General features: G+C 38.4%; 2 protein-coding genes across 6 annotated transcripts; one reads left to right on the top strand and one right to left on the bottom strand.

Moving 5' to 3' along the window:
* The first annotated feature begins 873 nt into the window (after nt 1-873).
* Nucleotides 874-5,947, top strand: mgme1 (mitochondrial genome maintenance exonuclease 1). Of its 2 annotated transcripts, XM_037782364.1 has the most exons (5): nt 876-1,579; nt 2,661-2,892; nt 2,979-3,111; nt 4,421-4,551; nt 5,101-5,947. In XM_037782364.1, the coding sequence occupies exons 1-5, from the start codon at nt 1,057-1,059 to the stop codon at nt 5,138-5,140; spliced, it is 1,059 nt and encodes a 352-aa protein (XP_037638292.1). In that variant the 5' UTR covers nt 876-1,056; the 3' UTR covers nt 5,141-5,947. The 2 variants fall into 2 exon arrangements, with proteins under 2 accessions (XP_037638293.1, XP_037638292.1); XM_037782365.1 differs by lacking the exons at nt 4,421-4,551; nt 5,101-5,947 and adding an exon at nt 4,216-4,374 and having other exon boundaries at nt 874-1,579.
* A 1,990-nt stretch (nt 5,948-7,937) lies between these two features.
* Nucleotides 7,938-13,484, bottom strand: LOC119495656 (glycine N-acyltransferase-like protein 3). Of its 4 annotated transcripts, none has more exons than XR_005208528.1 (6): nt 10,507-10,599; nt 10,313-10,420; nt 10,103-10,223; nt 8,722-8,854; nt 8,155-8,611; nt 7,938-8,093 (listed from the first exon to the last, which is right to left on the bottom strand). XR_005208528.1 is itself a non-coding variant. In XM_037782380.1 (6 exons), exons 1-6 carry the CDS (start codon nt 13,398-13,400, stop codon nt 8,212-8,214), a joined length of 930 nt encoding a protein of 309 aa, XP_037638308.1. In that variant the 5' UTR covers nt 13,401-13,456; the 3' UTR covers nt 7,938-8,211. The 4 variants fall into 4 exon arrangements, 3 of the variants coding, with proteins under 3 accessions (XP_037638308.1, XP_037638309.1, XP_037638311.1); XM_037782380.1 differs by adding an exon at nt 13,326-13,456 and having other exon boundaries at nt 7,938-8,611; XM_037782381.1 differs by adding an exon at nt 13,326-13,454 and having other exon boundaries at nt 7,938-8,611; nt 10,507-10,575.
* Nucleotides 13,485-13,826: the final 342 nt, after the last annotated feature.

Raw genomic sequence — 13,826 nt, 5'->3', positions numbered from 1 at the left:
GGCTCGCGCTTGCTCGCTCTCAATATACCTGAACGAGCATCGCTCAAAACAGTGAGGCGACACATGTCAGCTAAAACCACAACATCACTCTATATTTCAGCTGCTTGGCAGTAATGTTAGCTGACCAGACGAAGGTCTCTCCATGAACATGATTTAGATCTGATCCTAGTGTTGGCTTTTCCTGCCTAAGTGCAGGCTGAGGCAGCGGGGCTCTCCAGCGTGTCTCCCTGCTCTCTCCGCCCGCAGCCGGAGAGAGCAGAGGAGACACCGGCACCCGGTCGGTAACGAGAAGACAACGTAAATCTCTGTAGAGCTCCGTCACTTCACAAGACACGGAAAACCTCTGTTGGTCTGGAGGAGCTGCAGCAGTTATTTCTGCACAAACGTCCCCTGTGCATTCACTAGATATTCTCAGAGCTAAACTAACTCTTCTGCAGTGTGTAGTGAGCGCGCGTTCACGTCTAGAGGTGGAGCGAGCTGAGCTGTCTGAGTGAAGGCGAGCAGGCAGAGGAGGAGGGTACATCGGCTACACGCGAACGCGCATATGCGAGCGCGCATGTGTGCCGACCCGCTACATTTATACGCTTAAAAAGTTACAAATAGTCCCTTTAAAAGTGAGTATAGTGCATTATTATCCACCCTGCAGACCGTCCTCCTAACCCTAACCCTAACCTTAACCCTATTTGCGCAAACATACTGATCAAAAATTAAAAAAAAGCACTAAATTTGGCTGAATTATAAAAAGGCAGAAGTGATAAAATGAAGAGCCGAAAGAGCCGGCTCTTCTTTGGGGAGCTGAGCCAAAAGATCTGACTCACTAAAAAGAGACGGAATTCCCATCACTAGTCGGAAGTGTGTGTAACAGCAGAAGCGCGTCGTCTAGAAACAGTTGCTAGGGCGAGTTACTCTGCTGGAACGTGTTGGGGCAAGTACCATCACCAAAATGAAGCTAAACACTTTAAATATAACAGTTAAGTTACCATAAAAACACTGAAACAACTGTACGTATATGTAGTTAGTTATCTAGTGGGTTTCTGTTGTGTGAAAGTCGTCACAATGTTGGTTATTAAACGAGCAGTGTGTGTTATGGGCATCATTGTGCCTCCATGCGCCTCCCTCTCTGTGAGAAACTTCTCTGCTTGTCAGCAACTATCATCCTCAAAGAGACCCAGTCCGTACAGCTCAGTGGACAGTGAGCGCTACTCTTCTCTGGTGAAGTCAGTCATGTCCTCCAGGGTCAGCTCCCAGACTCCAGAGACCCTCCAAGCAGAGGACGAGCAGGTTTATGGACCTGTTGTCAAAGGTCAAGCTCCATCCTCTAGAGCAGAGAGGAGGGTACCCAAAACCCTGCATCCCTTCTTACACAGCGAGGAAGGGACCCTAGAAACAGAGGAGCCAGAGTCAGGAGGACCTCCAACCAGGATTGTGTTGAACAGGGGTGAAGGCAGGTCTTTGGTTCCCAGTGTGACCCGGATCATTCAGCAGACCCTCTCCCCAGAGCAGATCTTCTACCTGGAGAGGTGGAAGAGGAGGATGATTGCACAGCTTGGAGAGGAAGGCTTCAGAGAATACAGTCAGAGTAAGTGTTGTTACATCAATGTAATTAACTAACAATACATCTGTGCACTATTAATACACTGAATGTGAAATACATTTGTCCGTGCAATATATCCTTTGATGCAATATATACCTCAAGTGCAACTACCTTTGTTTACATTTTATTTATTACATATTATTTATTTGTTGCATCTATTTTATATTTTATACTTCTAGTGTAACACTTCTGTTTATATTTATTTATTACATGTACCCTACCTATTTTACAAGTGCAATTACCTCTGTTTACATTACATCTATTTTATATTTTATACCTCTAGTGTAACACTTCTGTTTATATTTATTTATTACATCTACTTTACCTGTTTTACAAGTGCAATTACCTCTGAATACATTACATCTATTTTTATATTTTATACCCCTAGTGTAACACTTCTGTTTATATTTATTTATTACACATACTCTACCTATTTTACAAGTGCAATTACCTCTGTTTACATTAAATCTATTTTATATTTTATACCTCTAGTGTAACACTTCTGTTTATATTTATTTATTACATCTACTTTACCTGTTTTACAAGTGCAATTACCTCTGAATACATTACATCTATTTTTATATTTTATACCCCTAGTGTAACACTTCTGTTTATATTTATTTATTACATATACTCTACCTATTTTACAAGTGCAATTACCTCTGTTTACATCTATTTTTATATTTTATAACTCTAGTGTAACACTTCTGTTTATATATATTTATTACATCTACCCTACCTATTTTACGAGTGCAATTACCTCTGTTTACATTACATCTATTTTTTACATTTTATACTTCTAGTGTAACACTTCTGTTTATATTTATTTATTACATCTACTTTACCTGTTTTATTTGCTTTATAACTGTGTGTGTTTTACCTGTTATATGTTTTATCTGCCTCGTTTAGTCTTGTCAAGTATTTGTTTTAAAGCACTGACCAGAACTGGCAACTGTGAAACTCGTTGTATTTAATACAATGACAATAAAGCTTTCTATTCTATTCTATTGAATTATGTGTGGTAAGAGAAACTGAAAAGTAACTAAAAGTTGTTGTATTCAATCAGATTTATTCAGGCAAGGGAGGCTTTTCCATTCAGCTTTGGAGGACATCTTGACATCAGGTGCAACATTGAAGAACAAGGAGACACCTGAGGAGCATCCACCTGAGGTACGGGGATACATGGAGAGCATCTCTCATGTACTGGAGGATGTCAGAGCAGTGAGAGCTACTGAAAGCACCGTGCAACACAACACACTGAACTATCTGGGAATTGTGGATTGTGTTGCTCGCTACAGGTAAATATTCAGATTTGCAGACTAAAGGTACTTTTTTCCATACCAGACTTGACTTCTTGACTGCATGTTTTTTTTTTTGTCTGCAGGGGTGTACTGTGTGTGATTGACTGGAAGACTTCAGAGAAGCCCAAACCATTCCTGAGCAACACATATGACAACCCTATTCAGGTGGCAGCCTACGCCGGGGCTTTGAACAATGACGACAACTACAAATACCAGGTGAATCTACTGAGATAAACGATGTGATGATCTATTGATTCTCTGCTTTTCACCCAGATTGTTTAACTTTCTCTCAGCCTGAAGTCAGAGTCCTTACTTAAAATACAAATTATAGCAAAAAAACAACATAAAAACACTTTTTTTGTTTTTTTTATTCTATTTTTTATTGACACTTCGCAACAAACATACTTCCATGAAATGAGTTACAGACCTTGTATATATACATCACCCACCTATGTCTGTCTAAAGTGCCACATTTTAAGAATTGTTATATATAGAAAAACTAACCAGTTAAAACTATGAACAAATCTTTTCATCACCATACAATCATAAGAAGCTGTCCTACTTCCACATCGGAAAAACCATGATGATATTATTTTATCGTGCTTTTATTGAGTCTGTTTTATCCTTTTCACGAGTGTCATGGTTTGGTAATATGCCTCTGAAGGACAGAAATAGACTGAGTCAGATCGTTAAATGGTCCAGTCAGCTGATTGGTGAGTCCCATCTGAGCTTAGAGTCCCTGTATACCAGGCAGTTACAGCGGATAGCCAGCTACATCTCACACGATGACTCTCATCCTCTGTCTGATGAGTTCCAGCTTCTCCCATCTGGTTGGAGGTTTAGGGTTCCAAGGTGTAGAACAAAGCGCTACAGGAACAGCTTTGTTCCAGTTGCAATTGTTCATTTGTTCATTGTTCATTTTTCTTTTTGCTGGGTCCTGATCCCAGTAAGCCTTTGAGTACTCTTTGTCATGTTTTTGGTGTGTCTGTCTCTTGTTTGTGCTCTACCTTAATGTCAATACGGATGCCATCCTCTATTTTTGCTGCAAAACAAATCTACCTACGGGTACAAATAAAGTCACCTGTACCTGATAGATTTGCAAAAATAAAAATTTGGCCTGTGGGCTGTTACATAGTTAAACCAGTTCCAGCGTGACACAAATAATTCCAATTTATGGTTAACATATGCTTTTATCCTCTCCATGTTGTAAATGTCCATCCATGCATTTAAAGTTGGGCTCTCCTGTGACAACCACTTCCTCGTAAGAGCCTTTCTACCAGCTACCAGCAATATATTTAATAAATATTTGTCTCTTTTCAGCCATTCTTGAGGCATACATCCAAAAAATAAGGCCTTACTCTCCAGGAGTACATGACAACTGAAAATATCTTGTCAGGCATTATGAATCCCTCTCCAAAAATCTTGAATCACGGGACAATCCCAGAAAACATGGTAATGATGTGCATTTAGATTTCCACATATTAAATCTTTCTGTCTGTCTGCTACTGATCTCTTCTCACTGCAGGTTGGACATGGACTCATTGTAGTAGCCTACAAGGATGGCTCACCCGCCCATGCTCATGAGTTGAGCTCAGAGCTGATGTTGGAGTACTGGAAAAAGTGGCTGATTCGTCTCGAAGACTTCACAGGCCAAAGGTAAATCAGTCAGAACAGTGTTCTATATCCATTTCAAAATAATTTAAATTCCATTCCCACTTAATTTTTTTATAAATCTGGAGCATATCCTAGCTATCGGCGCCGAATAATCGGTTTGGCCAAGCTCTACCACAAGTATTAATTTGATTTACACCAGAGCAGTATGGATAATAAATACTCTGACAACTAAAATTTCAAGTTCAACTTTAACTTCAGCAAGTAGTCGTTGACAATGAAATCCTTAAATCTCCCTCCATCTGTGCACTTACAGATATATATAAAAAAATATATGTATACAGAAAAAGTGTAACAAATCAAATTAGAATCTAAGGCATTAAATAGTGCAGCAGCTAATATATAGGAATTAAATATAATATAAAATTAAATATACTATACTGTGTTAGCCTGGTGGGTAATAGTAACATGTATAAACTGTAATGTAAACAGGTTGTGCAGTAATGTAGTATGTACTGTATATATACATAATGAGAACATCATTTTCCAATATGCACATCATTTACATTAAGATTTTTCTTCTTTTCATCTCAGATCCAGTCATGCATCGAGTGCTTTTGTGGAAAAGAGATGAGACGTGTGAAGAGAGGTGTGTCGGGGCATGTCCATGAAGCAGTTTGAGGCAAATGAACCTGAACTGAAAATGGAACATGCTCCCCATGCAGCAGGAGTGTAAAACATACACATTTTAAGCCGAAATTCTTGTACCTTTTCTATCCTGGGAGCAACTTATCATATTAGGGGACGTCTTCTTTGAGCTATTTAAAAATCATTGAATCCAAACCCGGCTTCCCTATATGAGGCTTTTAAAGAGCCCTAGTTCTCCTCCTCTAGGAAGCAGTACACTGGGTAAACCACGGCGTGGAGTATCTTGGCCCTGATGCTGACCTTTGGCGTAGTTTCTCCCTCTGAGTGTACAACATGCCCACTGCACATGTCACGTAGGTCAGGATCCAGGATGCAGGCTTTCCTTCTGCGTCCAGCACGATGCAGCAGGAGGGGAAGTTTGCGATCATGTTCTAGATCATCCTGACGGCGTCCTCGTTCTTTCCAAACTTCCATGTCCGATTCACCGAACAAATGTGTGATACATCCAGAGAGCTCAGTAAGAGCTGATGCAGAACAGAACAGAGCAGAGTCCTGCTTTACTACTGAACTATTAAACCTAAGATAATGATTTAGTCACACGCTAAGCCTGCATGGCTATGCTCTACTTGTCTACAGAGGGAAGGATACAGTATCATCATGTGACACATTGACAGTTTTCTGCTGGACACGTCTTTTTCTGATGCCACTGCTTTGAATATCTCAATGTGGCGAATAATGATTCCTTGGAGAGAAGTTATGAAAGAAAAACTATTAATAAATGTGTGAAACTTAATTTTGTATTTGTTTTGAGTTCTATTTTATCAGGATTAAAGATTTCAGTCTATCAGAAGGGATTTCAACTTTTCTTTGAAACCACAAAAGTGCAAATGTTGATGTATTTGGAAGACAGAAGCAGTTAATGCGTATGTTTTTACACAGTCATCTTGAAATAGAGGGTTTCAGTTCCCTTATGATATGAATCCTCCCTCAACACATCTCGTCTCCCTAACTTCTCCTTTTTAAATCCCCTTTTTGTTTTATAGCTCTCTGGCCATATAATCATTCGGATACTGTAATGGCACTATGGTTCTGACCTTTGCACTCATTGTGGTGCAGACATATGCCATAAGATGGGGGCATTATATGCCATAATAATGGGAGGACTTTGAACACAATAAAAGAAAAGATAATAAAATTCTACTTTATACCCCAGTGAAAAAACAATCACATTGAATAGAACATCAGGTGTCTGGGTTTTGTAGCTTCCATGTCATTGTTACGTCTGGTCATTGAGTGATGCAGGAATTATAATTTAATAGCACGCTCCTGAAAAATACAAGTTGAATTTTACTTTGGGCTGCAAAGATCAGTGCATTAATTAATTATTTTTTGCAATTAATTAATCAAAATGAACTTGCATGTTATTATTCAAGAGATGATGAAAAGAACAAAAGTGCTTATTGCTATTGTACTGGGTCCTGTCAATAGCTTCATCATTTGCAAAAACCAGAAGAGATCACCCTTCTGTAAGAAAAGAGTGATGTGAAGATACAGTATATGCAGAAATACGGATAAATATATATAATGCACATGGATAAGTAGCCTAGTTACCTGTTCCTATTGTGGTTTGCAGACACATTGAACTCTGACCACTAAAACCTTTACAGCTTCTGAACTCTGATCAACCTTTGATCTTCTTAAAAATGAAATAGTTATGTTGCAATCCAAAGAGTGGCTCCATGAGTTATTGAGGCAGTGAATATGTTGAAAGGTGTAGCAAACTAAATAATAATAGGATAATATTTCTCATCGCCTTGCAATAAGGCAGGCTGTACAATGTACAGTAGGCCTATTAAATTCTAGGTTACATGTGAGTTGTGCATGAACTTGTTCTCTATTGCCCAGCAGTGATGGAAGAAGTATTGGGATCTTTTACTTCAGTGAAAATAACAATACTACAGTGTAAAAATACTTTGTTACAAGTAAAAGTCCTGTATTCAAAATTGTACTCTAGTTGCGTCAAAACAAATATACGTAAAAACATTATGCAGGATAGCCAATTTCAGATTCATATATATCATATTACTGAATTATAATTAGTGATGCATTAATGTGTATATAAATTCAATGTTGTAGCTGGTCAAGGTGGGGATATTTTTAATTACTGCATATAGGCTTACTGCTGGGTAGTTTACTCTATAATAATTATAATTTTTAGTTGCTTTATATTCTGTGTTAAACAATCTGAATCCGCAAAGTAACTAGTAACTGGAGCTATCAAATGAATGTAGTAAAAAATACAATATTGGCCTCCAAAATTAATAGAAGTATAAATTAGCATAAAATGGCAACACTCAAGTAAAGTACAAGTACCTCAAGATTGTACTTGAGTACAGTTCTTGAGTAAATGTACTTTCAACCACTGTTGACCAGTGTATTAGAGGCTAATACTTGTCAAACAGGTCAAATACTTGTCATAAACCCAGTTTCAGATTTTTAAACTTGGTTTTCATCTTTGTCAAAATATAAAAATGGCAATATCAAATTGTTTCTGGAGACCATCATAGCCTATAAATCCATGTCTAAAAACAATGTACTATACCTAAACTAGTCAAAGCTGGACCCTAAAGACTGTTTTAGCTTTTTTATAGTTATGGAAACATAAAAAATACATTAAAAACTGCAGTCCTTAAACCTGGACTAAAAGGACACTGGGAACCTGCTGAAGATTTGACAATAATGTGAAAAGGAGAAAATAGATTTAAAACATGAGTAAAACAAGGTATGCATGACATATCTTTATTTTGGGGAGCCATTGTTACTGATCATTACATTGGTACTGTACTGTGATACTGTATGTGTTCATGTACATCATTTGATAATTGTTCGGTGCCGACAGAAAACAAGGAATGAATCCACCATTATAACAGTTCAGGTTTTGATACAATGCTTTGGAGAGCCTATACAATTTACATTTTAATCACAATTACATTCACTTGCAATTTATGTTTACCTGATAATAAGTCAGCTACACATTCAATCACAGTGGTTAGAAAATCAAAAGTTGAACTCACACCATTGCGCCCTGTATGAGGGATCCTCAATGAAGCCCAGGTTTTTAAATAGCCTGTAAGAGACCTCGTTCTCCTCCTCTATGAAGCAGAACACTGGGTGGCCCTCAGCGAAGAGCCTCTTTGCCAAGGTGCTGACCAGGACTTTGGCGTAGCCTCTCCCTCTGTGCTCTGGCAGAGTGTACAATAAGCCCAAAGCACAGTAATCATACACCAGAACCCAGGACACCGGCTGGCCCTGGTCGTCAGTGATGCAGCAGGATGGGAAGTTGCTGATGAGGTTTTTAATGTTCATGTAACCCTGCTTGTTCCCTCCGAACTTCCAGGTTTTATTCACCAAGTCAACGTGGGAAAGGTCAAGAGTGGAAATCCTCGATTCAAGCTCACTGTGTAGAGAAACACATTATGATGACCTTTCACTTGAGTGGAGAAACAATACTATTAAAAGTTATGTACACATGTCCTTATGAAGCACATTTTAATGATCTGGCTATACCTGTCAACTGCTGGTGGGAGTAGATGGCTGCTGTCTGGCAAATACAGGAGATGCACTGGGACGTGGCCTTGGTTGTTGACTTCTATGCCAGCAGACACTTCTTTGAGCATGGGGACATGGGAAATGTCATATCCTGTAGGACAAAAATGATTTACATGTTAATACCATTCTGTTATTTTTCTTTGCAAGGGGTTGCAAACCAGTAGTGGAGGAAGTATTCAACTTCTTTACTCGGTAAAAATAGCAAAGCCCACACTGCAAAAATACTCTATTACATGTTAAAGTCCTGAATTGAAAATATTAAAGGAACAGTGTGTAGGATTTGGTGGGATTTGGAGGATTTGCAGATTGCAACCAACTGAGTATCCCTCCGCTCACTCCTCCCTTGCCAAGACTGTGGTAACGTGAGCCGTCGAGTGTAAAACCATGATAACGCCGTTCGCCTCACTCAGAGACCATCCTTACCATGATAACACTACTTTAGGAGCAACGGAAGTCAGACGGCGACAGTTTTGCACTCTGCAGCTCACGTTACCGCAGTTTCATAAACGTGTTGGAGAATTACGGTGGCCTTCAGGTAATGTAAAAACGTGAAAGGCTCTCTCTAGAGCCAGTGTTTGATTTGTCCGTTCTGGGCTACTGTAGAAACATGACGGAGCAACATGGCAGACTTTAGATATGAAGTATGGGTGTAAGAAAATATTGAAAAAATCTAATATTGCAATATTATGTTTTGTGATACTGTATCAATTCTCAAAAACACCGTATTGATTTTTAATTAATAGTTTATGGGTTAATCAATACTTTATTTTATTTTCAAAGAGATGTGCCCTCTCAGTGTATTTGTCCTCTTAAAGTAGTGCTATGATGTTGGATGTTACAAGGACTGTGATAAATGCAAATGCAGATCTCACTGTCCTGATTGCATGAACAAAGATTTTATACATATGGTGGTGTGTTCTTTCCTAAAATAAGATTTAAAAAATCACAATATATTGCCTTACTTACAGTATCACAAGGCCTAACCCCTGTATCGTGATAGATATCGTAACGCCAGATTTTTGCCAATACACAGCCCTAATATGAAGGGCTCATTCTAAGCTAACTAAAACACAACGATTCTTCGTTTCAGGTGATTATACACTAATAAAAAACACAGTTATCAATATTATATTCCATTTCTGTGAGTATCAAACTTTTATATATTAGGCTGTTATGAAGATTATTATCAATGATGCATTCATGTTTAACTATCATATTACTGTTAGTTGGTCGAGGTGGAGTTCAAGTGGCTGTATTATATAGCTGTATTGTTATAGCCTATTTACACTAGGCTACACCACTGTTAGATGCAGCAGTGTCTGCAGAGATTTAGACTCACCTCCAATAAGAAAAAAAACGCTCCAGTCAATTGCATTCTCCTCTGTCAGTATTTTCTTTAAAACCTCTTCATCCGTGCTGTAGTAAGTCACCTTTTTCACGAAGTCCAGGGCGCGCTTGTTCTGTGAAGTAAAATGTATTAATCATGTGGACAAAAAGCATGATGTTTAGGTTACAACGTGTCTAATTCTCCTATGGGATGTGAACTCACCTTGGGGTCAGGTCTACAAATGATGACCTTAAAGTCAGGCCATGTATCAACGATGACCTCCAGTGTGGTTGGTTTCTTCCTGTTAATCCCATATAGGATACCGTATACCTAAAAACAGGAAAAGTTTAGACTATATTTAGGCCTATGAGCTGACATATTGAGGAATGTATTTTAAATAGTTGCAGCTTGTCTACCTTAAAACTCTTGGGTAAGTGTTTAAGCAGAACTCCTTCAGCGATCTGTAGTTCTTCTGAGTTCAGGACCTTCATGTTTGAGGAGTGAAGCTTCTTTAATGGTGCAGTTTATCCTGCCTGCTGGATTAAACTGCTCTGTTCCAATAAAAATAGTCTCAGCCTTCATAAATCATTGACAGGCGGTCACCAATCGCAGGCAATGTTACAAAGTGTCTCATAGCAGCTGAGCGGGTCAACTCAAAACAGAAAAATACCTTGCTACTTTCTGTCTGAAAATTAAAGCTCTTATATTTCTTTGATCCCAAATTGTTTGTGCAATTATTTAATGGCCAAAATACATTTTAATTACAAAAAAGTTTTATTATTGATTATGTAGGCCTAATGCTGTGACATTAGATACATCCCCTATTAATTATTAAAATAAAATCCGTAGTATAAAATGGAAATACTCAAATAACTAGTACCTCAAGACTGTACTTAAGCTAACTGCTTGAGTAAATGTACCTTCCACCACTGTCGTCCAGTGTATTAGAAGCTAATACTTGTCAAACAGGTAAATACTCGTCATAAACCTAGTTTCAGATTTGTGAAACTTTTTTTGTCATAATATTAAAAGGGCAATATCAAATTGTTTCTGGAGATCATCATAGCCTATAAATCTATGTCTAAAAACAATGTACTATACCTAAACTAGTCAAAGCTGGACCCTAAAGACTGTTTTAGCCTTTTTATAGTTATGGAAACAGATAAAAAATACATTAAAAACTGCAGTCCTTAAACCTGGACTAAAAGGACACTGGGAACCTGCTGAAGATTTGACAGTAATGTGAAAAGGAGAAAATAGATTTAAAACATGAATAAAACAAGGTATGCATGACATATCTTTATTTTGGGGAGCCATTGTTACTGATTATTACATTGGTACCGTACTGTGATACTGTATGTGTTCATGTACATCATTTGATATTTGTTCAGAAAACAACAGAAAACAAGGAATGAATCCACCATTATAACAGTTCAGGTTTTGATACAATGCTTTGGAGAGCCTATACAATTTACATTTTAATCACAATAACATTCACTTGCAATTTATGTTTACCTGATAATAAGTCAGCTATACATTCAATCACAGTGGTTAGAAAATCAAACGTTGAATTCCCACCATTGCGCCCTGTATGAGGGATCCTCAATGAAGCCCAGGTTTTTAAATAGCCTGTAGGAGACCTCGTTCTCCTCCTCTATGAAGCAGTACACTGGGTGGCCCTCAGCGAAGAGCCTCTTTGCCAAGGTGCTGACCAGGACTTTGGCGTAGCCTCTCCCTCTGTGCTCTGGCAGAGTGTACAATAAGCCCATAGCACAGTAATCATACACCAGAACCCAGGACACCGGCTGACCCTGGTCGTCAGTGATGCAGCAGGATGGGAAGTTGCTGATGAGGTTATTAATGATCATGAAACCCTGCTTGTTCCTTCCGAACTTCCAGGTTTTATTCACCAAGTCAACGTGGGAAAGGTTAAGAGTGGAAATCCTCGATTCAAGCTCACTGTGTAGAGAAACACATTATGATGACCTTTCACTTGAGTGGAGAAACAATACTATTAAACGTTTCACTTTTAAGCAAAGGGGATTGTATAGGGTTTTTTACGTATCCAAAGATTGATTTATTTTTATTTTTTTGTCCTTATAAAGCACATTTTAATGATCTGGCTATACCTGTCAACTGCTGGTGGGAGCAGATGGCTGCTGTCTGGCAAATACAGGAGATGCGTCGAGACATAGCATCGGTTGTTGACTTCTCTGTCAGCAGACACTTCTTTGAGCATGGGGACATGGGAAATGTCACATCCTGTAGGACAAAAATGATTCACATGTTAATACCATTCTGTTATTTTTCTTTGCAAGGGGTTACAAACCAGTAGTGGAGGAAGTATCTACCTCCTTTACTCGGTTAAAATAGCAAAGCCCACACTGCAAAAATACTCTATTACATGTTAAAGTCCTGAATTGAAAATATTAAAGGAACAGTGTGTAGGATTTGGCGGCATCTAGTGGTGTGGTTGCAGATGCAACCAACTGAGTACCCCTCCGCTCACTCCTCCCTTTCTAAGACTTCAATAACGTGAGTCACAGAGTGCAAAACCATGGTAACGGCGTTCGCCTCTATCAGAGGCAATATTTAGCATCTAAGTATCAAAAGTAAAAGTACTCATGCAGAAAAATAGTTCTGTGAGTATCAAACTTTTATATATTAGGCTGTTGTGAAGATTATTATTAGTGATGCATTAATGTTTAACAATTATATTACTGTAAGTTGGTCGAGGTGGAGTTCAAGTGCCTGTATTATATAGCTGTATTGTTATAGCCTATCTACACTAGGCTACACCACTGTTAGATGCAGCAGTGTCTCACCTCCAATAACAAAATAAGTGCTCCAGTCAATTGCATTCTCCTCTGTCAGTATTTTCCTTAAAATCTCTTCATCCGTGCTGTAGTAAGCCACCTTTTTCATGAAGTCCAGGGCGCGCTTGTTCTGTGAAGTAAAGACTAAATGTAGCAATCATGTGGACAAAAAGGACGATGTATAGGTTACAACGTGTCCAATTCTCCTATGGGATATGAACTCACCTTGGGGTCAGGTCTGCAAATGATAACCTTAAACTCAGGCCAGGTATCAACGCTGACCTCCAGTGTGGTTGGTTTCTTCCTGTTAATCCCATATAGGAAACCGTATACCTAAAAACATGAAAAGTTTAGACTATATTTAGGCCTATGAGCTGACATATTGAGGAATGTATTTTAAATAGCTTGCAGCTGTCTACCTTAAAACTCTTGGGTAAGTGTTTAAGCAGAACTCCTTCAGCAATCTGTAGTTCTTCTGAGTTCAGGACCTTCATGTTTGAGGAGTGAAGCTTCTTTAATGGTGCAGTTTATCCTGCCTGCTGGTTTAAACTGCTCTGTTCCAATAAAAATAGTCTCAGCCTTCATAAATCATTGACAGGCGGTCACCAATCGCAGGCCATGTTACAAAGTGTCTCATAGCAGCTGAGCGGGTCAACTCAAACAGAAAAATACCTGGCTCTTTTCTGTCTGAAAATTAAAGCTCTTATATTTCTTTGATCCCAAATTGTTTGTGCAATTATTTAATGGCCAAAATACATTTTAATAACAAAAAAAGTTGTATAATTGATTATGTAGGCCTAATGCTGTGACAGTAGAAATATCCCCTATTAATTATGAAAATAAAATCCGTAGCATAAAATGGAGCTACTCAAATAACTAGTACCTCAAGACTGTACTTAAGCTAACTGCTTGAGTAAATG

The sequence above is a fragment of the Sebastes umbrosus genome, chromosome 10, assembly GCF_015220745.1.
Source record: "Sebastes umbrosus isolate fSebUmb1 chromosome 10, fSebUmb1.pri, whole genome shotgun sequence".
Classification (NCBI taxonomy): Eukaryota; Metazoa; Chordata; class Actinopteri; order Perciformes; family Sebastidae; genus Sebastes; species Sebastes umbrosus.
The sequence above is the reverse complement of the archived record's forward strand: the minus strand, read 5'-3'. Positions and strand labels throughout refer to the sequence as shown.